We start from the raw sequence: 25,520 nt of genomic DNA on the forward strand, positions 1-25,520 counted from the left end.
GTGCTAACCGGAGATGCTAGTGACTTCTAATGACCTGGTTGCACACTGCCTACTTAGTTCTAGGAATGTCCTGTGCAGACGTCATGCTGGTTCAACACAATTCTTGTTTCCTCACTGCTTTGACTGCTGAGAGAAGTTTGTGGGGGGGGGTATAAGTTTGTACGGGGATGTGCCCGCATGGGAATAGGTGCGCATGCATATGTGCATGCATGCATGCGTTCGGACCAGAGATCAACCTTGGGTGACTTCCTCAGTCACTCTCCCCTTTATTTTCGAGACAGGGTGCTCCCGAATCTGAAGGTCACCGAGTAGGCTAGGCTGGCTGCCTGAATCTGCAGGGACCCACCTGTCGCACCCTCTCCCAGCACTGAGATTCTGAGCACATACATGCCACTGAGCCCTACTTGTAAACGTGTCTTTTGGGTTGTGTGTCTAGAAAGCTGCGTCCCCTAATCTGACAGGGTCTTCTGCCAGCTGTGGTGTTTCGGCCATTCTCCCGTCAGTCCTCATCTCTGGCCATCTGAGGAGAGGTGGTTTCTGGGAAGAGATGTGGGGTCTTCACCCTGGTGCTCTGCAGACAGTGGGCCTCATCCCTTGGCTGGTTCCACAGCTGGGTGTGCATGTGACTGCACCTAGCCCTGTGTTCTTCTGACGTCCGGTGTCGCCAACAGGCTTGTGGAGGGTCTCTCCCTTTCCTCTGATTCCCTGCCCAACAGCTCCCGGCCTCCTGTCATTTCCCTGCTCCTCTCTCTGCGTCTATCCACACCCTGCCCGTCTGCCACCGTGTCCAGTCTCATTGGCTGACAAGCCCGTCGTGCCACTGTGGTTTGCATTTGCAGTGCTTTTCTCCATCCCTTGGTGTTCCTCGCTGCTGGAGTTTCCTATGGAGTCATGCTCACCATCTTCCTCTCCCATTACCATTTGTAACGAGCATGTCTTCTCCTTTCACCTTCAGTTGGTTTCCAAAATCCACGTCGAATCCGAGCCTCATGCTTGTTTCTGCAGATTGTCGTTTTTGTTGAAGGCTGGGCGTGTGTACCAAGGGGTTCCCACCCTTCCCCGTGCAGGGACAGGGAGTGAACATTCTGGGCTTTGTGGGCCCCCTCAAGTCCTGCCTCCTATTGTTGCCACCCTTTCCCCTTCTCAGCACCTAAACAATACCAGACAAGAGTGTCTCAGCCACAGGAAGACAGGAGTTGGCTTTGCATTCTGAGGAGGAACTGGCAGAACAAACCGTGTGAGAGTCTGTGTGGGGAAGACAAGGGCCGAGGCACAGGATGGGATGAATGCCAAGTTCTAGGCACATGTGTGAACACCTACAACCCCCTCCACAACTTCATCCTCCACTCTGGATTTCAGTAGGTTGCTCAGAAAATGCAGGGACCCTTTGGGTATCTGTGGTTGGAATGGCATGGACCAGACCTCCTATGGAGCCCAGTGTCCCCTGGTTTTTGTCAGCGAGGGACTGCAGTATAACCTGATTGGTGTCATGCCAGGCATCTGGCTGACAGTGCTGGGAGCTAGAGATGTGACCAAGTAGGTCTCCCTGATCCCTGGACCCCAGCTACCAGCCAGCTTGCAGCTTTGCTTTCCTCCTGAGAGGGGGATCCAGAGGCCGCGCCTGACCAGACTAGGTGTGGTCACCAGGTGTGGGCGCAAAGCAGGTCTGCAGTCTCACCCTGCCAGTCGGACTCGGTGCCTAGTGCTACTGAGAAGAGGGAGGGATGAGGGTGTACCCTGCATGGGGATGCTGCCCTGGGCTGCCCCCTAGAGGTCATGGGAGGGTCCCCACCTTGGAAGGCGTGTGGGACTCGGGAGAAGAGGGCAGGGACGGGGACACTGTCCTAGCTGCTGCTGCTGCTGCATAAACACCATGACCAAAACCAATTTGGGGAGGAAAGAAAGGGTTTATTTCATCTTACAGCTCTGAGGTCACACTCCAACACGGAGGGATGCCAGGGCAGGAACTAGAGGCAGGAACTGATGCAGAGGCCACAGAGGAACACTGCTTACTAGTTTGCTCCCTGTGGCCTGCTCAGGCTCAGACTCAGGACCGCCTGCCCAGGAGTGGCACTGCTCACAGTGGGATGGGCCCTGTCATATCGCTCATTAATCAAGAAAATGCCCTACAGACTGGCCTACAGGCCAAGCTGATGGAGGAAGTTTCCCAGTTGAGGTTCCCTCTGCTCAGATGACTAGCCTGGGCCAAGTTTACAAAAAACTAATCAGGATGGCCATGGCCACGAGGCTCCAGCTGTCCTCTGATCTAAGACAGAGGTAGGTGGGCTAAAGCAGCCTTGGCTCTCGGATAATGGTGCAGGGACCATGGATGGGAGGGGGTGCCCTACAGGCAGTAGTGAGCAAACCCCCAAGAACCCCAAGTTTTACCACATTTTATTAGCAGTAGTTCTTCCAAAGTCTCAAGAGTCGTTCCTGCAAAGACTATTTTATTTGCTCATACTAATGAGTGAGGGCGCCCGAGGCCAGCGGCCACCCAGAGGCTACCCAGGGAGGCCCCAGTGAGGGTTGGAGTGAGAGCCTGCACGTCTCAGCAAGGAGCCTGATGCTGGGTAGGGTTAGGCTATGAAACCGCTTTGGGGAATTCACTGCAGCCCTCCATTGTCTGGTCTGAGGCCCCATCTGTCCCCAGTGCAGCCCCGCCTGGATGCCTACTGCAGGAAGGCACGCAGGAAGTCATTGTAGGAAATCTTGGACGACAGCGACTTGTCGTAGTACTCCAGCACGTGGAAGAACTCCTCCTCCGACAGGTTGATGCTGTACTGCCGCAGCACCTGGGGGCCAGCAGGTGGATTAGCAGTGGTGGCAGCAGCAGGTGGATGCCCCTACCCTTAATCCTGAGGTTCAGGGCGCGGAGGAGCCCTGGCTGAGGATGCTAGGTGCCCACCGCCATCCCCTCTTTCCTCTTCAGTGGCAGGACCCAGCACACCTTCTCTGAAGGGACAGGGCATGCCTTTTTCTTAATGTCTGGGAAGAGGTGGGGGCTCCAGAAGCCACCTTGGATCACTATCACATGCACACTGTTGGGCTGTCCCAACATTCCCAAGACCCTGATAGGACACAGGAGTAGGTCGGGAGCCCAGAAATAGCAATAGTGTGGTCTCAAAGGAAACAGGAATTGTGTGTGCATGCACACACACGCATGCACGCACACACACACCCACTCCCTGGAGTTTCCATAAGCTGTAGTCTTCAAGTAAGGGGCAAGCAGGCCACGGCCTGGGCTCCGTGGGCAAGTGCAGGGTCTCTTGAACTTTCCATGCTACTGGCCTTTCAGGCCTGGTCCCTGCGCCAGGTCGCCAGAGCCACAGAGAGCAGTGTCTCACCTTCCTGAAGTCAGCCACGCTCAGGAGCCCTGTCCCATTCTCATCGTAGGTCTTGAAGGTACGCCGCATGGGCCTCCAGCAGTGAACAATCTTGGGCTGGATCCGCAGCAAGGCCGAGTAAAAGGACTGCGTCTCCACACCGGCTTCTTTCTAAATCCAAGATCAGGGAGGCGTTTGGGAACTGGTGGGGCTGGCGGAGACACAGCACACTGCCTCCTCGGCTGGCTCAACTGGCGGCCTGGCCCTGCTCCTGCAATGTGGCTGTTCTGATCTACCGCCTCACGGGTGCAGAGGGTTGTGGGAACACCTCAGAGTTGCCACAACCTTCAGGTAGGGGCTTCTTCCTGCCTCCAGTTCTCAGATGGAACCTTGAGGCTGAGGGAGGGAACATGATCCCAGCTTGGCTCTAGTCACAGCAGGTCCCGTTTGTAAGGACAGGGTCATGCAGACACTAGGCTAATTTCAAAGTTATACTGGGGTAAGACAAAGACAAGGCCTTCTAACAGGTTCTTTGATGAAGGGCATTTGGAAAGCTACAGGGTGCAACTGTGCGTGGTAATGGAAATTATCATAGCACTGTGCTTATTCCTTTAGGTGCGATGTCTGAGTGTTTCAGCCCCAACATGTCTGCATAACATGGACTGAACTACAGGCAAGAACATGAAGCGAGTCCCAGGAAAGCTCAGACTAACATGGCCTGACACAAAACAAACTAGCGAGGTTCCATTGCTTTCAGTTTGTCACTTAACATCTGGGAAGGAGACACCCCCAGTGCCCAGAGCTTTGCAGGCTGACAATTTGCCCACCTGCCAGGGCCCTGTGTAACCTGGCTCACCCACACTGGTGCCCAGCCCAGCTAACCCTGTCGCTCACTGCCTGTGGCCCAAGCTGCTTCCCCACGCCATGCCTGCCCCACTCTGTTGAAGTTTCTGAGCAAACTGAAGCCTCCAGAGGAGGAAATCTCCCTTTCAGCTTCTCTACAATGGGGCTTCTGAGCTGAGGCCATGGCACACCGTGCCCAGGATGGCCTGGGGCTCCTCTTGGGGGTATGGGGCAGGGAGCCTTTCCAACCAAGGAAGGAGAACCAATCTGTACTCAATGGACACCTGGGGAGGGGAATCCAGTGGGTGTATTCTGGGACGTCTGGCAAGAGCCTAGTCTCCTTGTGACACTCAGAGCTCCCACCATGGCCCTCCAGACTTTCTAAGGATGGGGAAACATCTGGAGGCAGTCTCTGCTCCAGACAGCAGGTCATCAACTTGCTCTTCCCAAGAGACCCATCATCTACTCCTCATAGACCATTCTAGATCATTTTTAGGAGGGGAATCTGAGGCCAAAAGAGCAGAAGGAGACTAGGTTCCTGGGCCCCAAGAATGTCCAAGGAGGACCAGAATGGCATCTCCTACCCATAGGCCTGGGCTAGCTTGAGGTACTATTGGCTTTGCCTTTCACTGGCTCCTATAGGCAAGCAGCATCTGATACTGGATCTTACCTAGAACTTCATGGGGCTTCCTGCATGTTTTTTTTTTTTTGAATGGACCATTTGCTCCAGTCCCTCTGATGACTGCCCAGGTGGGGGTGTGGGTGGGGTGAGGTCATCAGTCTCCATTGAGCTATGAGACTGGAACCGGATTTGCTTGCTCCTGGGTCCTGTGTGAGCTACTCAAGCATGCTCCCCTCTCTACTGCTCAGCAGCGTGCCCAGCCCAGACGCACTCCTTATCTAACTCAGTATATTTCAGACAACGGAATAGGGGCATAGAACACACTTTGCAGTCCCACGTTCTGGAGAAACGTGAGCTCGGCTAGGGTGTGATGGAGCTCGGATAAGCGCTGGATGTGGTCGCAATGATTATTTCACAACTGAGAATGAAAGGGGAGCCAGGGCTACTCTCCAGGTTGGGTTTCAGTGCCTCTGCCATCCTGTGAAGCCACAGTTAAGCGTTGGTGGCAAGGCAGAATGAGTGCAAGGAGTTTCAAGTCAGCCCGGGTGACATGGTGAGACTCTGTCTCCAAAAGCTTCGCTCCACCAACAAAGGGAAAAGGCAAGCAAGAATAAAAGGAAGGAAGGGCAGTCACAGAGGATGAGCAGGGGTGGTGGTGTGGTGGGGTGTTAGCCGCTCAAGCCCCACCCACACTCGGCCCAGGCTCTACCCCGGGCTGTACATTCACAGCCAAGTGCTGAAGGTTTAATGTGGCTGTGAGCCCTGGGCCTCCACATGCCCACTTGGCCTTTTCTTTACCTCTCAGGGCACTCTGCAGGGAGGAAGCACTGAACCGGTCCGAGAAAGACCACTGTGGGTAGATGGCTCCTACCAAAAGACTTTCAGGCCCCAGCCCCCAGGCTGTACCTCTACACTCTGCCCTCAGAGTTGCAGAAGGGGAGAGGACTTTTTTTCCATTATTTTTAAAGAAATTAATTTCCAGGACATTTTTAATGTCACAGATTTGAGGTCCCCAAAGTCTCATCTTTACCTGACTATAGGAATACACCTTAACACACAGACCCCGCTATCTTAGCTGACCTGGCAGCCTCCTCCCACTGTCCTGAGTTTCAGGTAGTTGGGAAATGGAGGTGCAGGATCTCATTCTCAGCATAGATCCTGGGGCACAGCCAGAGATCCAAGGGGGCATTTGTCGGGAGGTGGCAGTGACGCTGGGGGCATCTGTCAGGCGAGTACTGGCTGGTGCAGGCAGGGCAGGGTCAGGCTTTGACTGGCAGTCCCTGGGGACCCTGTGTGTCCAGGTCCACCTGTGCTGACAAGCGAGGGGTGCCTGGTTCATGACCCCACAGTCTCCAGGACAACACACCTACCATCTTGTCCGCATTCTGGATCCTCATCCTCTGCATCAGTGAGGTCTCCTTGGCCTTCAGAAGGAGAACACAGCTCTGAATGAAGTCGCAGTAGGCGAACTTGCCATTGTTCTTCAGGTCGTACTTGACAATGAGCTGCTGGCTCTCCTCTTTGCTGATGTCCAGCTTGAACTTCTCCACGAGAGCTGAGGACCAAGCAGCCCAAAGCGCAGTTGGTGGGGATTCAGGCATTCTCGCCCTCATATGTCTACCAGTAGGCTCCACCCAAGAGCACCCCCACAGGTTCCACAGGTTCCTCCCCCCCCCAAAGCTGGCAGGACAGAGGCATGGCTCCCCAGTGGGGGGGTCAGACGGACCCAGGAACTCTGCTGCAGTGATGTTCCCTTGCTTGTCACTGTCCTTCTCCTTGCATTCCTTCAGGAGCTCGCGCCAACAACCTTGGATCTGCTTGCGGAGTTTGCTCTCAATGGGCTCGCAGTTCTGCAGGGGTGGGGTGCCCACTGGGGTCTGTGGGGAGGGAGACAAAGGGTCTCTCAACTGGAGGTCTCCTGGGGGCAGTCATGGGAACCACAGAGTGGACCTGAGGTCTGAAGTTCATCTCTGTCGGCATCAGGAAAGAAGAGGGTCCCTCCTTCCGCCCATGAGCCATCTGAAGTCACCCCACAAGAACAGCTTTGGAATTAAATACACAGCCATGTTTTAGAGCGAGTACCACTTCTTACTCTTTCTAAATTCCAGGAACTCCCTGTACTCCTCAGCTTGGGGTTCCTTCCACCCTCAAGATCAGCTAGCCACATCAGATGGAGCCTTTCTCGGGCCTACCACCTCAAAGCTACGCTTATTTCCCCTGATTTCCAGTTTAAAGCCCCTTAGTGTCGCTGGTCATCTCTCTCCCCAGATCTCAGCAGACCAGCAACCTAATCATCTCCCTCCAATGTGTGGTGCCTAGGACGTGGCTAGCCTTAAGGAGTTTCTGACTCTTGTTTTACGCCACCTCTGACTTAACTGAAGGTCACATTCGCTGTCTGTCACCTTGAGATCTGTGACACCAGAACCCCTATGGGTCGGGACCTTTGTCCATCTGGAGCCGCAGCAAACACCCAGTGCACAGACGGTCTACAGATCCAGTGCTGGGTGTATGAGTGCCTACTAGGCCCCGCATCTGGGGCCACATTTCTCTAGGCATATGGTGTAAGCACACAGCAGCTGCCTTGTGGGCACTTAGCGTGGTCTCAGGTGCCCTTCCCTGAAGACACTGCTATTCTGCTCAAGGACAAGGGAGGCGCCCCCCGCCCCGCTCCCCCCCTCCGCCCCGGAGCCGGGGATGACTCAGGGCTCTGTGTCACACTGAGGGGACTGAGGCCCAGGGAAACACCCGAGGTCTCACCTGGCTCCAGTGTAAACTGGGAATCCATTCATCCGTGCTGGTGGTGCCCAAGGTCAGGAGACTGTCCCTCTCAGTGTCAGGCTTCCTGCCCATGGATGCTGTGGCCTACTTCTAGCTCTTCCTTCCCTTCTGGCCTTTTCTAGGTTCCCCTTTCCATCCTGCTCCTCCCCCATCCTTCCTCAAACTGCACCCCACCTCCCACCCCCGCTGGAAACTGACACTAGAGTTCCCCTCAGAATCATGAGCCCAATAAGTCAGTCACCTGCAGTCTGAAGGAGAAACACCTGGCCAGTGTGCCTGGATTTGCCTGAGGTGAGATGGGACACACATCAGACTGGGAACTCACACTGGGGTAACTCCTTGAGGGAACTCACACTGGGGTAACTCCTTGATTTCAACCCGGCTCTGGGGCCCCGAGGAGAATGGAGGGTGGATCTGGTTCCTTGGGAGACCTCAGGGGCACTGCTTCCCCTCTGAGCAATGGTCGAGTCTCCAGAGTCTCCAGCAGCCATGGGCGGCGAGGGTACTCTCTCGGTGCTGAACCTGCTGAGGAAGTCCTGGTACTTGAGCCTCCCCTTGGCATTGACGGGCATCTCGCTCCACAACCTGTCAAACTAATAGCATTAAGTCAGTCCCGGGGGAGCGTGAAACCAGCCTGAGTCCCTCAGGAGTCCCTCAGGAGTGAAGCCAGAGGTGGCAGGATGTGACTGTGGACCAGGATTTCAAGTCAATTTAAAAAAAAAAAATTAAGGAGAAAAAAATCCATTTGGTTTCTGCAGGATAGAAGCCTCTGGAAGACTGTGGGGGGGAAAAGGCAAGACAAGAGGATTATTCATGGCTTCCGCAGGACATTTTTTAATTGAATTGGGTCCTCAGTGAGCAGTTTAAGGCCATTAAATCTTGTGATTAGTCACAGTGACCGAGCTGTGGTGCATAAAAACATTTTAGGAGAAAATGCAAATCAAACCAGGGCCCCATCTCCATCCCAAGAAAGCCGCCGGCTTCATTCCTCAGATGTCCCTGCATACCTGAGTCACAGTGGCTCACAGGTGCCACCGCCTCAGCCACTGCCTTTGCCACCACAATTTATTTCACCCCAAAGGTAAGAAATGTTCCTCTTGCAAGATGAAAAGGAAGTATTTGGAAACCGGAGAGAAGTTTATGGCTTTGTGTGGTGACTGTCTGATGCCACAGACCGTATGGAAACTACAGCATGGGACAAAGTGACAGGTGGCTTCCCACATAAGCTGCTTTGGATGGCTACAGGGCTTTCAGAGAGCCAAGAAGAAGGGCTCTTGTCCCCCTACCTGACTGCTTGCAAAACCCCCAGCTGACAGAGCCTGACTGTCAGTCTCCCAGGGGACAGAGGCCAGGAGGCTGGGCTAAGGGACAGTTTCCTGTTCCCCTTGCAGTCTAGAGGTCACCAGAAACAGACTTTCTTCCTGGGTGTCTCCTGGGGTTTACCCACAGTAAATGACTTAAAGTGACCAACTCTTGGGCTCCGTCTAAAGTCCCCAAAGACTTGCTAACTGCCATACCAACCTACTTGTGGGGTTAGACATGTGGGTGCCTCCCTGGGATTTGAGCATCTTTAGATTTGCACCACCCTGACCTGTGCTCAGGCAGGCAGCTGCCGTGTGTGGGATTTACAAGTAGGCGTGCGTACCAAGCATATTCCCAGAGGTTGGTGTCTGGAGCTGAGAGGATTGGAAGTCATTGAGAAAATTAAAAACAACCCATGATGGGTAATAAGACTCCACAGAGCTGATGAGCTTGGAGGTGGACTAGCCCAGGGCTTCTCCTGCTCTTGGAAGCAGAGACCCCCAGGGAGTCTGCTGAGACCTGCCCACGGGGTTCTGATTCAACTTCAGAACCTACAGGAAAATTAAAAAAATATATTGGAAATGTACAAGATTCTGCCAAAAAGCAAGTGAAGTGGGCCAACTCACACGTGGGAGGCTAACAGGTCCCCAGTGTTCCACCCCAGGCTTGCCCTGGTCTCCAGACCCAGCCAGCACCTTTTAGAAGCCGTGATTCTCACAGTGTCCACCCATCTGGCCACTGTGTAGACACAGCCTCATCTGCCAGTTGGGATGGTCACTGCTGTGCCATTTGGCCGCAGGTCTCCCTCCTCCCTCCTAGTCCCTATTCTTCCATGGTGTTCTGAGGAACTCTCTCCACCATCACAAAACCCACATCCTCATGCTCCCTCTGACCTCAGCTCTGGCTGATGCCGTCCCTGAGGACGATGGGGGTCTCTGAACTCCCACAGTTCCTTGTATTGGGTGCAAAACTGCCTCCCAGCATGGAAACGTAGCAGGCTCTGGCTTTCTCCTCACTGTGCCAATGTATTCCTAAAGACAAGTGGCGGGTCCCTGTGAACCCTGATTCTTTGTCTTAGTGAGGTTTCTATGGCTGTGACAAAACACCATTACCACTCAGCATTGGACTTAGGCACTCACAAGGAGCACGACAGTCAGTGATGCTCCTGGAATCTCATCTGCAAACGGTGTTATCTTAGCCCATCCTGGTCCTACGTTCTACTTGAAACCATCTGCATGGCCATCTTCCCTTTGCTCTGCTGTGTTCCTCACCCGGCCCCAGGTGCTCACTCCACCTCCCCCTGCACTAAACTTTCCTGGCAAAGCTGATTTCATAACGAAACACAACAGCAGTATAATACCTTCCAGATTGCAGCCTACCAATGGCATTCAAAGAAATAAAGTCATCACACGAATGAAGGAGCAAGTCAAGGCTGACTCTGCCTTCAGATATCAAAACTGTTAGTACCCATACCTGAATGTGTTAAAATCAAGCAGTAGCATTAGCAATGAGAAATACACAAGTGACAGACATTTGAAATTAAAGTTTCTTGGAACAAAAAATGCAATCATTGAAAAAGGTTCATTAACGGATCACAATCAAAGGCCATACTTCTTAGAAGAAAAATATAGGCAGAAAGAAGAAAGGCCTCAAATGGAATGGGTAAAGAAAGCAATGCTGAACAAACGCCATTGAGGTCAGCGAGCCGTATGGGTTTAATTTGTAGAGAAAAGTTGTAAGACAAAGATTAAATACTAATAATATCATGAAATGCAAGGAGGCCACTGAATTACAGCAACTCAATATTCTCACAAACCAGAGAGTAAGAAAACCTGGTTTAAAAATTGGTAAAATGTAAGGGTAATAGCCAGTTATTGATGAGGAAAGTATGTAGCTTTTGCAAAATAGGCTAGGAAAGGGGTTTTAAAAAGCTCAATCCAAGTTATATCAAGAAAATACATTTTCAAACAATATAAAGGAAATAAGCATAGCAGGAAGCGTAACATTGACAACAGAAATAAATAGAAACAACAACAACTAATGTAAATGAGCCAAACACCCATGTAAAATGGCAGGGATCACCAGAGAAGATGTTTAAGAATCCACTTATGTACTATTCATAAAACCTACATGCAAAATGGAAATATCAGGGGTGTCAAAGACTTGAAGAAGTTTAAATAGATTTATCAAGCAGACACTAAATGAAAGGAAGGCTCAGAGGCCACACTGCTATCACATTAAATAGACTTTAAGATTAAAAGCTATTTTCTTAAAACTTGATACATCTAACACTGAGTTGCAAGTATCCACATTTCTGAGCCATTGATGGGCCAAGTTAACAGAGAATAGAGACTCTGAGGCTAGAAGCAGCAGCTGGCTTCAATCAGCAGGTGTAGGCCGCTTCATAAGGCCCCATTCAAAACACGCCATCTAGCTACAAATGAAACATCTATAAAGAATGACCACACATCCAATCTCAGATAATTCTAATAACTGATAAGATCCAGTCTCATTCTCCAATTAAAATCATGTTCATTTATAAGTTAATAACTCTTTAAAAACACATTCATTCGGGAACAAAAAAACACCCGTATTTCTAAATCAAAGAACCCAAGATGGGAAGAAGAGACTAGGAGCTCCATTATAATTTTACAACTATGTATCAAAATTTGGATGCAGCTAAAGTAGTAATTAGACAGAAATGTACAGTTTTAAGTGCCTATTATGGAAGGAAGAACAGCTGAAATTCAAAGCCTGCATCCAACCTATGCCAAGGAAGAGGGAACAAGAGAGAGGCTGTCAATACAGCAGGAAGTCGGTAGAGCTGAAAGCTGATCTTCAGAAAAGACTAAGCACACAAATGGCTGTAGTATGAGCTGGGGGGCCAAGGGCTGTGTGGTCCAGCTGTGTGGCACACACAGCAAGAAAAGAGGACACAGACTCTATGGTGAGTCAGCGCATGCCAATCAGAAAAGTGAGAAAAAGTAAACAAAGTCATGTAAAAACAGAAGCCACTAAAGTGGATGAGCCTGGGTGGCCCTGTAACCATCAGGAAAACATACTGACAGTTAAAACCCCCTTACGGAAAACTCCGGGCCCCGGAAGGCTTATAAGGATCTTTTCTTTTCAGGAAGCTGGCAGCCCAGTTCTGCCCAGGCCCCTCTGACGAAAAGAAGAGTACACAGCCCTAGACTCTACTTACACAACTAGTTGGCGTACTCTTGATTCAAATGAGACACAAGCACGAGAAAGTACAGATTACTGTCAAAACCATCAGCACAATTGTTTTCAGGTTTAGGCGGAACGTGAGGGAGCGTGTGCACATGTTTGCATGTGCACATGTGGGCACCTGCCAAGGCTACAGGAGGCCATTGGATTTTCCAGAACTAGCATATTGGCAGCTGTGAGCCACCATGTAGGTCAGATCCCATCCTAGTCCCCTGCATCAGCAGTCAGTGCTCCTAACCACTGAGCCACCTCGCCAACCATGGAAACACATTCAACATGCCCTGACCAGACTGTGCTTACATTTGCTTTACTGCCATTCGGTCCATCAGCACAGCTCACTGCCTGAGAAACTGAATAGGAAAAGCTCCATGTCTGTCTCGATACATGTATCCATGTAGGGGAAGCACTTGATACAAACAGTACCCACCTATGCTTACTGGGTTTTAGAAAAACAGGCATACAAAGAACTTAACAATTGACCAGGAGTTCCTGACATGTGATATATAAAAGTACCTCTAGGGAAAGTAGATCTAACCTCGGAACACTGGAGCATTCCTGTTCAATCGAGGCTAGAACAGGGAAGCTGTCGCAGCTCTGTTTAGAAGGACTGTGGGATCTAGGCATTGCTACAAAGCAAAAAAAGAAGTAATAGGCATATGGGTTGAAAGGACATCTGCCTGCTTTTCAGAACTGGCCTGAGGTTATCAGCTCAGGAAATTGGTTGACAAGTTATTATTACAATGACTGAATTTAACAAAGTTGTTATGACAAAAGTCAACAAAACTTAACTGAAGGTATGAAGTTACAAGTGTTTTCTTACAGCGAAACAAAACAGACATTAAAGACACAAAAGACACCACACAGTAACAACAATAGAGCAGAATGAAAGGTAGCAGACACCTACAGCAAGAGAGGGAGCCTGGGTCAGCGGAGAGGAAGTGCAATTGGTGCAGTCCAATAAACATCACAGATTCCCTCCCCACTGGAGGCAGGACCTCCTGAAGCCACACTGGCAGGGCGCTCTCGCCCCCCCTGCCTCAGTATGGGCATCACAGGCATGTAGCACCACACGACTTTCCAGGCGAACCCATGTGATGGCGCTGGAACACTCACACAAAGTTGAGACTGTGGCAGACACTCCTAAGCTGACGGAGCTACAAAGACCCGGGTGCTGGCTATTTACAATGTGGTGGAGCACAGTGGACTGGAGCAGACCTCCATGAAAGAACAGTGACAGACAGCGCTGGCGCTGAAGATGAGGAGGACCTGAGTTCCCAGGACTATGCAGCCCCACTTCACATAGGTGGACAAACAGGTGCTGCCTACATGGCAAGAACAGAAAGTGCAAGCTCCGAAAACTTGAGAGAGGACCAGCTGATGATGTTCCTGTACCCTCGGGTAAAGTGAGGATGGCTCAACCACAGCTAAGAGTGGAACATGAGTGAGCTGTGGGGGGGGGGGTGGTCCACTCAACTGCAGTGATGTAGTGTATAGAAGAATACACGTGGGCACACATACATGTGCATACACATATTCACCTATGTACTTGCATGCTCACACATACACACATATGTACATACGATGCACATTCAGCTCCTCCCCAGCTTCTCCAATGTCACTGTGCTTGCTGGCTCTTTTCTTCCGCTCTCTCCAGTCTCTATGACTTCTCAATCTGTTGTTCCCAAGCTCTGTCTGTCCTTGGCACCCTGAGCCTGCATCTTAGGCTCTTAGCCCATGTCCTGTCCACGTTCACCTTGCCCATCCTCAAGCCTCTGCCTTGGGCACCCTTCTCTACAGCTTCATGTGGACAGTTGGCCTTGAACCTCCTTACTCCGTCCTGTCCAGTACCAACACCTAACTCTACTACCACTCACAGTGAGCACAGACAGCAGCACATGTATGGGATTCAGCTCTGACACCCTCAACCTCTTCTTGTCCCCTCTGTCAATGGTCTGCCCTTGATCCCCGCCCTTCATCTCTCTCCACACAGCAGCCAGAGGGCCCGTTTAAAGCCACTGATTAGGCCAACTGGCATAGGGTAGGGACAGCCCTCTCACATCCCACTCGGTTCCTGTCCTACAGGATAGACTCCTGTAGGGAGTCTTGGGTTCATCCCCTCAAAGCACTGGCCATCTGCCAGAGGTTCAATCCCATCACAGTTCTGGAATCTATGTCTCTCCTGCTTCCTGCTAACCCTACCTAGTAGCCAGGCCGTCCCTTTGAGGCTACCTGCTCCGAGAGTCTCCCCAACCCTACTAGTTACAAGCATGGCTCCCACTCCCTATCTGTATTCTTTTCCTTCCCTTAAAGGAATATACAACCTCATCACTGGCCAAGAGACTGTCTATTTTACTTAGTATGTTTACTCTCTAAAGTTCTCTGAGAATGCAGACCCTGCAGGGCCAGGGTGGGGCTGCTTTGCTGTCAGGCTGTGGCAGCAGGAGTAAAACCTGCTGTTCCTGGTTCAAGCTGCTCCTGTCTGCACTGCTCTCTGTCTCCGTGGGCCTGCATCCTGTTGTCAGGGAGACCATGGTCCCCTGCAGGTGCCTGGTCATGGCCTCTCAGCTCCCACAGGCTCCTTCCCAACAGACAGTAGCCTGCACTGCTCATAAGCTCCGCTTCACTGGCCTCTGATGTCCCTCCTCTGCTGTGATGATTAATACTGTCAACTGGACAGGACCTAGTATCACCTAGGAGATGAACCTCTATACATACCTGTATAGAGGCTTCTGGATTAGAATAATTAAGGAGGGGAGACATACCCGAAATGTAAGCAGGACCATTTGATGGGTTGGGGTCCTGGGCTTAATAGAAAGTAGGAAGTGACCAGCAGCCACCCCTCTCTCTGCATGCTGGCTGTGCACACAACATGGCAGCTGCCTCAAGCCTCTGTCATTGCATCCCCATCATGACAGACTGTGTCTTCAAACCGAGAGCCAAGACAAACCCGCCCTCATCATGGTGCTTCTGTCAGGTGCCTTGTCACACAGCAACAGGGGAAACTCTTCTGTTGACAGAGCCTAGCACCAGCACTCACACCTGAGTGTTGACTCTGGGCATTTGCTGCCCATCAAGATGGGTGACTATGTTCCTAGGAACTGGCTCAGAGGCCAAGGCTGCGATCTGGAGACCAGGGGCATGGAAAATGGGAAAGAGAGGAGGATGGAAGGGCCAACTGGGACAAGACGAGCTGTGCCAAGTGGGACTGGGAAAGGCCTCCCTCTGCATCTGGAAGGAGGAGTAGACAGTGAGAGATGCAGGGGCCAAGTCCTGGCAAAGGCAGAGAAGGCAGCTGGCCAAGAAGGAAGGGTGCCAAGAGGGCTCAGGGGGAGCACCAGAGAAAACACAGAGATTCCAAGTGACTGTTCTGAGTCACACAGTTTGAACAGGTGCACAGCTGAACAGGCGCACAGCTGGACAGGCACACAGCTGGACAAGTGCACAGCTGGACAGGTGCACAGCTAGTACAGGTGCACAGCTGGACAAGTGCACAGTTTGCACAGGCACACAGCTGGACAGGTGCACAGTTTGCACAGGCGCACAGCTGGACAGGTGCAGTTTGCACAGGCGCACAGCTGGACAGGTGCACAGGCGCACAGCTGGACAGGTGCACAGCTGGACAGGCGCACAGCTTGCACAGGCACACAGCTGGACAGGTGCACAGCTAGCACAGGCACACAGCTGGAAGGTGCACAGATTGCATAGGCGCACAGCTGGACAGGTGCACAGCTGGACAGGTGCACAGTTTGCACAGGCGCACAGCTGGACAGGCATACAGCTGGACAGGTGCACAGTTTGCACAGGCGCACAGCTGGACAGCTGCACATCTGGACAGGTGCAGTTTGCACAGGCGCACAGCTGGACAGGTGCACAGGCGCACAGCTGGACAGGTGCACAGCTGGACAGGCGCACAGCTTGCACAGGCACACAGCTGGACAGGTGCACAGCTAGCACAGGCACACAGCTGGAAGGTGCACAGATTGCATAGGCGCACAGCTGGACAGGCGCACAGCTGGACAGGTGCACAGTTTGCACAGGCGCACAGCTGGACAGGCACACAGCTGGACAGGCGCACAGTTTGCACAGGCACACAGCTGGACAGGTGCAGTTTGTACAGGCGCACAGCTGGACAGGTGCAGTTTGCACAGGCGCACAGCTGGACAGGTGCACAGATTGCACAGGCGCACAGCTGGACAGGTGCACAGCTGGACAGGCGCACAGATTGCACAGGCGCACAGCTGGACAGGCATACAGCTGGACAGGTGCACAGTTTGCACAGGCGCACAGCTGGACAGGCACACAGCTGGACAGGCGCATAGTTTGCACAGGCACACAGCTGGACATGTGCAGTTTGTACAGGCGCACAGCTGGACAGGTGCAGTTTGCACAGGCGCACAGCTGGACAGGTGCACAGCTGGACAGGCACACAGATTGCACAGGCACACAGCTGGACAGGTGCACAGCTAGCACAGGCACACAGCTGGACAGGCGCACATCTGAACAGGTGCATAGCTGGACAGGTGAACAGCTGGACAGGCGCACAGCTGAACAGGCACACAGCTGGACAGTTGCAGTTTGCACAGGCGCACAGCTGGAAAGGCACACTGCTTGCACAGGTGCACAGCTGGACAGGCGCACAGCTGGACAGGCACACAGCTGGACAGGCGCACAGCTTGCACAGGCGCACAGCTGCACAGGTGTGCAGCTGCACAGGCACAGAAGCCTGAGTTGTTTCATTACCTGCAAGCATCATTCTCATTTTGGCAGGGGTGTCTGTTTGGGGACAAAATCGCATATAAATGTTCATAGATACTCCTTCCTAATAGAGAGGCTCTCTTTCTCTGGAAAATCGATTGTGCCCACAGGCTTCCAGTCATATCTCTTTCCCCACTCACAGAGCTCTGTAAGTCAGGAGAGCTGGACTCCTTTGAGTGTGAGACAATGCAGGTGAGCCAGACCATGGGGGGACAAGATGGCAGTTAAGTGGTACTTAGTACTCTGTCACCATCCCCAACACACTTGGCACAGCATGCTACCCCAGGGTACAGCAGAGATGGGGAAAGCCCTGTCAATCATACCAGCACTGGATGATGACAGATGCACAGGGAGCTGGAGCTGAATTTAACAGCAAAAGGGACAGGAAGCTCACCCTGATGAAAACGGTGTGGTTCACAGCTGTGATAGCAACAGCCGATCCTGTGAGTTTCAGTACGATTTATTACAAAATAAGACCTCAGCGGGGTACGGCATCTCATGCAGGCACTCCTGGGACTGGGGAGGCCGAAGCAGGATGATCAATGCACGTTTAAGGTCAGTCTGGTCTACAGACCAAGTTCTAGGTTATTCAAGACTATATACTGAGAGCTTATGGAAGGGGGGCGGAGAGGAGAAAGAAAGGGGGTAGGGAAAGAGAGGAGGGGGAGAAAAGGAGGAGGAAGAAGTGTTAGAGGAGGAGGGGGAGTGAAAAAGAGGAAAAAGAAGAGGGAAGAGGAGATGAAAAGGGGAAGTGGGTAGGGATGTAAAATTAAACATTTAAAAAACAGAGTACAGTGGAGGAATTCTTTGCCCCAACAACTGCTTGGGGAGCAGCCGCGGTCCTACCTGCTCATCCGTCAGGATTTGTACATGGCGGGTGCAGACAGATCTGAACTCATCTCTGGAGACTGTGTTGCTCTTCACGGTGTCAAAGTTCTCAAACTCCTGGGTGATGGCATGGTAGTGGGACGTCACTGCCTTGTGCACTCGTGCCAAGATGTCTTTGTTGGCCACTTCCTTGGGAGATGTGGGGGGTGAGATCCTGGGCATCTTCTCTGCCCACTCGTCAGCAGTCTGCACAGAATGGAAAGGAAATTGATTCACTGGGGTGCGGGGAGGCATAGCTTAATAGGTTAGAGAAGAACAGATGAGTCACGATTTCTGATGACAGGTCAGCCCAGCTGTTCAGAAGCCTGGGCTTGCTTGCCATGAAAATGGTCCCCAGGGTGGCATTCTGTCCTTGGTTGTGGAACACTGAGAAGCCCCAGGAAGGGTGCACCATATACTTGTTCCTGTTTCCTCCTGATGGCGGTCTTTTTGGGTCACTTAACACATGAAAGAGTTGGGGAGAGGGCTCAGTTGGTAAAGTGCTAACCACATAAGGTTAACAAAAGGACTTCTGGATCCCCAGAAGCCTGCAGCGGTGGCTGGAGTTGCCCATGGTTCTGGGAAGCCCAGCAGAGAGATGCTCAATCTGGGCCAGGATCAGGGACTTCCCAGACCAAGGCTGAAGGAACTTTATGAGCAGGCAAAGGGCTTGCAGTGAAGACCTGAGGGGGGGGGCTAACCCCCATCATCAGTGTCTGGCACTTCACTAGACTGGAGCGGCAAGCAAGGGGAAGTCACTCATGAAACATCAGCAAAGAGGCCAGAAAAACTCTCAGTTTATTTGGAGGCAGCCAAGTCAGGTCTCTGTGGAGACTTGGCACCGTGATGCAACCAGGCTTGGGAGACCCAAAGGGTCAAGGTGTGTGTTAATAGAGTCTTCAATCTCCTGCAAGGTAGGAGACAGCTTTGAAAAGTACTTCCTTGCAGAGTGAGCCGAACCTCCTAAAGCTAGACCTGGGGGAGGGAAAGTTATGCTCTGGCTCTTACTGTGGATACCACGGCTGTGCTAGACATTGAGCAGGTTTAGACAGAAGATCCTTATAACAAGTATTCCAACTTGGCCATGCTTTAAATGATCTCACAGCAATGTCTGCACTCTGTCACTGTCTGGTGACATGTTTTATGAAACTGTAGCAAACCCCAGCAGCAGCTGGGAGTGTCCTTGGGAACACAGACACACACTTCCACTTAGATCCCAGCCCTCTCACACGCCTACTTGAAGTCATTTGTAAGGTAAAGAAGCATCTTCTCTCACTTGAGAAAAATCAAAGTGAAATCACTGGTGTGTCACATGCCTTTCAGAATTCGCACGGTAGGAAGTGTGAGTCCCAGGGCTCAGAATACCCTAGAATCCCTATCCTTCCATAGGGGATCAGTATCCAGAGACCAGAGGGTACCCTCCTGGTTTGGAGTGCTGCCTCTAAGTCCAAAAGCACACTTGAAACACTGCGGGGAGCAGCTCAGTGTGGGAGAAAGGAAGGCCCATGGCTGGCTCCAACTTGACTCCACCTCTGCCTGATTGGGAGAATATACAAGTAGCTTGCCCACTTTTTACCTGTTTCCTCCTCTCCTGGGGTGGAGGTGGATAAAACTGACCTGAGGTAATGACTGTGAGGTGACGGAGATGACCATGAGGGGACAGTCATGAACTCTCCAGGATGGGGCAGCATCTTTACCATCTTTTCCCACTGCCTGTCCTTTCTAGCTGGGCTCCATCTATTTGTTCTATGATTTATCTATGTAACCCAGGCTGGCCATAGACTCAGCATCTCCATGCCTCAACCTTCTCCATGATGGGATGATAGACACCTGGTCTACTATACACATTTTTTAGAAGATCCACCATTTGAGCTAAGACAAGAAGATGAAGAATAAAATACTGAAGACATCATTCTTGTTAGATAAGACACATTGGTTAGAAAGTCTCCAAACAACTTAGAAACGTGGTCCAATCTGAGCTAAAACCTGTTTTTGAAAAGCAGTAGCTATGGATGGGTTATCAGTTGAAGTGAGGAGAATCCCGCATCACATTAAAGACAGGCCGAACACACAGGTGAGATCCTGAGAGCGACAGAGCCTCCTGAGGGAAACCTGTATGTACTGAGGCAGGGATGGATGGAGAGCAAGGCCCTGTTCCTGATGGAAAGAGTCAGAGGCAAACCTTTCAAGTTCTAAGAAAACCTCTCTGGGGGCTGGGGAGACGGCTCAGTGGGTAAGGCACCTGCTGCATAGGCACGGGGACCTGAACTAGATCCCTAGGTCTTACCCTATAAAGGGGACAGGGTGGTGTGGCCCTGCAATTCCATCCTGGGGAAGGGGAGACAGGAGCATCTCCGGGGTTCATGGATCAGTCAGTTTAGACTAATGGAGTCTCAGGCCAGTGGGAGATCCTATCTCTAAACAAGGTGGTTGGCTCCTGAGGAATTACAGCTGAGGTTGTGCACACAACCATCTCTCTCTCTCCCTCCATCTCTTCCTCCTCCTCTCCCCACACACTTTCAATGAATATATGGGGAAGGGGGTGGGAATCAAAAACATTTTGCCAACTACATTGATGATAAAAAAATATGCAGTCATACAGTTTTAGGAAAGTCTAGCAACAGGGGGGTCTGACCCAAAGATACTGAAGCTGGCTATAACTATGATCTAGGGAGAATCATGGAGCTTGGCTGAGACTCTGTTTGTGTTGCTGGACATGAGCTCTGCCCACCTGTGATGGGAAATCAGCCCCCTCCATGGAGCCTTTTATCAAGAGGCCTACTTGCCACAATATCACAGCACTAGGCAGTAGAGTGGCTGCCTTAAGTAGATGGCCCCGGTGAGGGGCTGCGGCTCACCAGTTTCCTCAAAGAGACTCCTCTCCCCAGAGCACCATCAGCAGAATGGAACCCTGCACCATTTCTGCCTCAGCAAATGGAAACCCTAGCCCCAGCCCCAAGGCCTGTAGCCACCTGATCCCACATCCAAAACACTCACAAACCCCGCCAGCGCAGCCTGTTCTCACGTCACCGTGACAGTCTCTTGTACCCGTGTTTGGGCATGCTCCTCTGGGGAGGCTCTTTTCTAGAAGTGACTATCCAATAAAGGCCAGACCCTCAAGAGCCCCTGGGACAAGAGGCCAGCCTCACAATGGGCTCCTGCATTCTATGACCTCACTCACCTAGCTCCAGCTAAGGGCTCCTGCTACCTGCAGGACACTATGGGTGCAGCTCTGCCCTGGGAGACTATTTACTCTCTGTCCCCATTCCTCCTCCAGTCTGTGGCATCTCAGAGACCCATCCACATGTCCCCTCCCCTGATGGTTTCCTGTCACACTTCTCTCTGACCTCTACACTCTCTTTAACTTTCTCATTCTGACAGATGAACGTCACAGACAGCAAGGGTTCCGGTTTTCTGTTTCCCGGGGAGTGAGTCCCTAGAGGTCAGGGGAGATGTTGAGGCAGCATGGAACCAAGGAACAAACAGCAGACACACAATGATGCCAGCGCTGCCAATGGTATAATAATGGAGGGGCAGGATTCTGCCTGCCCTGAGTGGTAGTCATGGATCAACTGTCTGGAGGCAAAGAAATGGAAATGACAGCAAGAGCCTGCTTTAGCCAGCTATGAGCTCTGGCCATCTCCACGCTGGAGCCAGAAAGTGTCCTGGTGGCCAGTCCTAGCTCGTCTGGCAGTGTCCTTAGAAAATAAACTAGAGCGAATGAACACGGTTTGTAAAGCAAAGCGTTCGCAATGACCACCAACTTTAGGCACATGGTTAGCGAGAGTGTGCTATTTTTATAGATGGGCTACAGTGCAGCTGCTAGAAGGTTCCAAGGGAAAACTTAGCCAGAAAGCATCAAATGGAGAAAGATCACATGGTGGCTGCATAAGAAATGGTCACACCTGTGCACACCTGTACATACCATGACACACGCCCCACGCGATGTAGTCTGAGCTGCGGTGACAAGGCAGGGTGCTGGCCGGACTCATGACATCTCTGACGTTATCTAGTTCCTCTGCTGTCCATGTGTGCTGCTCCCTCCAGAAAGCAGTGGTCAGAGTGAGTCTCAGAGTCTGGGGAGTGGGTGACACACCTGCCTGAGCCATCCACAGAGACTGGAGCAGGTGGCACTTACTGATGATGTCTGTGGCACACATGTCACCTGGAGACCCAGGGAAGGAATGGCTCTCCAGGCTTTGCTGACTTAGTGTCCCAGGGGAGAGAAATGCGGGCCAAGTGCCCCAGGTGAGGGGGAGGGCCTTCAAGAAGGGACATGGCTGTCTGTGTAATGCCCCTCCTGACACTGTCATGAAGGCACAGAGCTGGCAAAGAGCAGTACAGTACTCCTAATCCAGTTGTCAGCCAAACATGTCCCTCCTGAAGCTGGAGAGTAGGCTGCTCGCTGTGCCGATGACATCATTTCCCAAAGGGAGGACCTTAATGCTGTCCAAGATGTTCAGGGTCTAAGATGGCAGGAAAGGCGATAAGGAGATGGGAACCTCAGGCTGACACAGCCGTTCATGCCAGCTGGAGACGTGTTTGTCCGATGGACCAGTCATGCCTGCAGTTCCACTGAGGTCATTCAGAAAGCACAGAAATCGCACAAAGGAAGATCACCGAAAATCCCACCCACTGGGTCAACTACTGTCACCATCTCTAAACCACCACAAAATACTGGCATGAGGGTCCTCAGGCCACTGTGGCAATCACTGTGGCACTGTTGTTCCCATATGTGTGTGCACCAACACCTCCCAGAGATTCCATGCAACCCTGGAAGCAGAGCTAGGCTCCCTCGGGCTTTGCTCAGTGCCTGCTGGGCTCCGGCCCCCAGCTCCCACTACCTCTCAGCTCAACTCCCAGCAGCCTCACTGAGCACCCGGGGGCGCCAGGGAAGAACAGATGGCTCCCGGTCTGGCGCTTTTGTGTCCCATATGAATGGGGGGAAATTGTGCTTTTTCTCTATAACTAAGAGGAATGTTCTTCCTAATCAGAGAAGACACTGCCATCGTCTTCAGATGCAGAAACCTTCCGTCAGCAACCAGCTTTACTGTAAAGGTGCCTGGGAATAGGAATCTGTGCAGGGGACAAAGAGGAATGTGTGTGTGTGTGTGTGTGTGTGTGTACGTATGTGCGTGTGCATATGCACATGTGCATTCATGTATGTGTGTATACACATATGTGTATACATGCATGTATGTGTATGCATGTGCATGTGTGTATATGTGGACTCAGGGCACACCTTCGGGAAGAGGAGCCTGACTCCTGGTGTCCTTAATACTACCGAGGCACCTATGTGGCAGAGGCAGTAACCTGCCCTAGAGCAAGCAGGTTCGGGCAAGGCGGTTAGAGAGTGAGGTCCATGACAGCATCGGCTCAGAAACCCATGGATGTACAATTTAACTCTGAAGGTCAGAGCCAGTCCATCTGACCATGCTTCACAAGGCCAGCTCTGCTCTCAGGACTCAGAGACGATCCTACAGTGTCACTCACCCCCCCCCCCCCCCAGAGCGAGGAACCTCCTGAAACCTCATCCACAAGAACTCAGCCGGTAAGAAGAGGACCCTAATTAGAAACAGCACCGAGCTCGGCACTTCCTTCTAGAGAACGCCTATAATTAGCTCCAGGAATTGAAAAATTGCTTCATTCCATCAAATATTTTGATTAGCAAAGAAATTAATTGTACTGTGTCTTCATTTGTATTTACAGTGGGTAAAATGAATGCTAAAAATAGCAATAGCGGCAAAACTGCCTGTCCAAAAAAATAAATAAATAAATGGAGCATTGAAAACCCAGATGAAAATGAAGCCTGAGTTCTGGAAAGGAAGGTGCCCACTGCCCACTTGCGATGCCTGCCTGAGAGGTAGGGCAGAGGCAAGAAGGGGAGGGTGGTGCTCATGCCCCAGGGAAGACTATTCTAGACAGGTGTCAAGACCCAGGACTCTGCATGGTGAGGCAGCAATGCCACCACCCTAGGCCCCATCCCGAGTGGCCTGGTGGCCTGAGGACTGTGGAGGCTGATGTGAAATGTTTCCGCCGGCTCATGAGTTTGAATACTTGGCCCCCAACCGGGAGACTGTGGGAGCATTAGGCAGTGGAGCCCACCTGGAGGAATATGGCACTGACCTTGATTCCCAGCCCAGGTTCTAGTCCCCTCTCTGCTTCCCGATCCTTAAAGATGTGAACATATTTCCCTCACCATGGAGCTGCCCAGAGCCAGCCACGATGGACCACATCCCCTCAAAATAAGTATTTCCCTCTGAGGTTGCTGGTTACAGCTTTGCCTAGAGAATTCCTGGCTTCCAGAATGTCTCTGGAAAGACCCTAAATCAAACCAACCCTGTCAGTGCTTGCTGAGGCTGGCCTAGAAGCTGCCGGCCATGCTGAACTGTGCTGCCTTCACGGGGCACAGGCTAGACCACGTACAGTTTCTGTGATTCTCCCACTGTCCTGAGCAGCTGTGGCTTTCTAGTTCACAAAGCCACAGGGCTGGGCTGTGAGAGGTGGGACTTATGCTATCCTCAGGGTCCTTCTGCCAATGACAGAGCTCAAAGTGGTCCCACTGCAGAAAGAGGCCAGTAGGCTCCCATGATGATCCCTGCCACAGCCATGCAGGAGAACACAACAGCCTCCTTGGAAGAGGATTCAGAAATTCCCAACGCTACAGGGCAGATGCCAGGTACCAGCCTAGGGCTGTGACTGAGACTGAAACCAAAGATGCCCACAGGGAGGAAACAGGGTGTGGGTAGGCTCTCCCGCTGCACATCTAACTCACCCTCACAGCTCCTCAGAAAACCCCTGCCTGCTCCCTCACCATCCCCTCTGCCTCACTCTCCTACGTCTCCAGCTCACCTCTGGCACACAGTGGGCACTCACACACACTCCACACAGGCCCGTGCAGACTCCCGCCGCCTCCTAAATCCTTCTAGAGCGTGAAACTGCCCTAAAGTGCAAATCGTCAAAGCCGCCCCTTTGGCCCTCTAATGACTCAATAAACTCAGGGGCGAAGTCGCTTGTGAACATGCTAATAAATTCCTCCACTCAAATAACTTCCACACCACTGACCACATCATCACCAAGCATTCAGCACAAACGGGAGTAGGGCAGGATACAAATAATTATACAGACAGTTGGTGCTTGCTGGGCCAGGGACCCTGCGAAGCTGTGTCCACCACAGTCAGCCACTCTGAGTAACAGTCCTATGGCAGACAGTGAGGTGGCCTTCACCTTACCGGAGGGAAACTGAGCATGTGAGTTTCCAGGCTGTGGGATTCTAATCCCAGCCCTAGGTATCTAGCTCAGGGGGCTGCAGGTGACAGTGGGGCTGGGGGGGGGGTAGGGGGAGGTACCACAGCTCTCTGAACCTCAGTTTCCTCCTTTGTAATACAGCACTGATGCAGCCAGCTCATAGCATGCAACATCATGAGGACCAACCAAGGACACTCATGGGAATGCCTGGAATGTGGCTGGCTCAGAGCACCTCCCTGATGTCCAGCTGTATGGTGACATTTGATTGTGGATTATAGGAGGGTGACAGTGGCTGGCCAGGCACAATCACTGGGTGGGCAATTTGTCCTCTCTTCTTAATTTCTCAGCACACTCCAGTCAGGTGTCCGCAGGGGCCACGAGACAGAACTTCCTGGGTTTGTTTGTTTGTTTTAGGAATGGTCATGGTCATTTCTGTGAAGCTGGGTCACCTAGTGGGGTCCTCTGAGTACACCCCCGCGTCCATCACATGCCTGGACCTGGGATGTGAGGAGCTACTATGTACAGCCTGGGAGAGGGCACTGTATCACAGCCAT

The 25,520-nt window shown here is 51.9% G+C and overlaps 1 protein-coding gene across 5 annotated transcripts in view; it reads right to left on the reverse strand.

Moving 5' to 3' along the window:
• Window positions 1-2,379: 2,379 nt before the first annotated feature.
• Efcab6 (EF-hand calcium binding domain 6) overlaps window positions 2,380-25,520 on the reverse strand; it is a 196,484-nt gene continuing 173,343 nt past the window's right edge. For 4 of the 5 annotated variants that reach the window (XM_087899133.1, XM_087899132.1, XM_087899134.1 and 1 more), the window contains 6 exons: window positions 17,698-17,925; window positions 7,920-8,159; window positions 6,515-6,665; window positions 6,159-6,343; window positions 3,345-3,494; window positions 2,380-2,792 (listed from right to left, as the gene is read on the reverse strand). In XM_087899133.1, coding sequence (XP_087755259.1) covers window positions 2,670-2,792; window positions 3,345-3,494; window positions 6,159-6,343; window positions 6,515-6,665; window positions 7,920-8,159; window positions 17,698-17,925 — 1,077 coding nt within the window. In that variant the 3' untranslated portion in view covers window positions 2,380-2,669. Of the gene's footprint in view, window positions 2,793-3,344; window positions 3,495-6,158; window positions 6,344-6,514; window positions 6,666-7,891; window positions 8,160-17,697; window positions 17,926-25,520 lie in introns of those variants that run through there. The other variant, XR_015735668.1, reaches the window with a different exon arrangement.

This window comes from Myodes glareolus, chromosome 19, assembly GCF_982192425.1.
Source record: "Myodes glareolus chromosome 19, mMyoGla1.1, whole genome shotgun sequence".
In the NCBI taxonomy this organism is placed as follows: Eukaryota; Metazoa; Chordata; class Mammalia; order Rodentia; family Cricetidae; genus Myodes; species Myodes glareolus.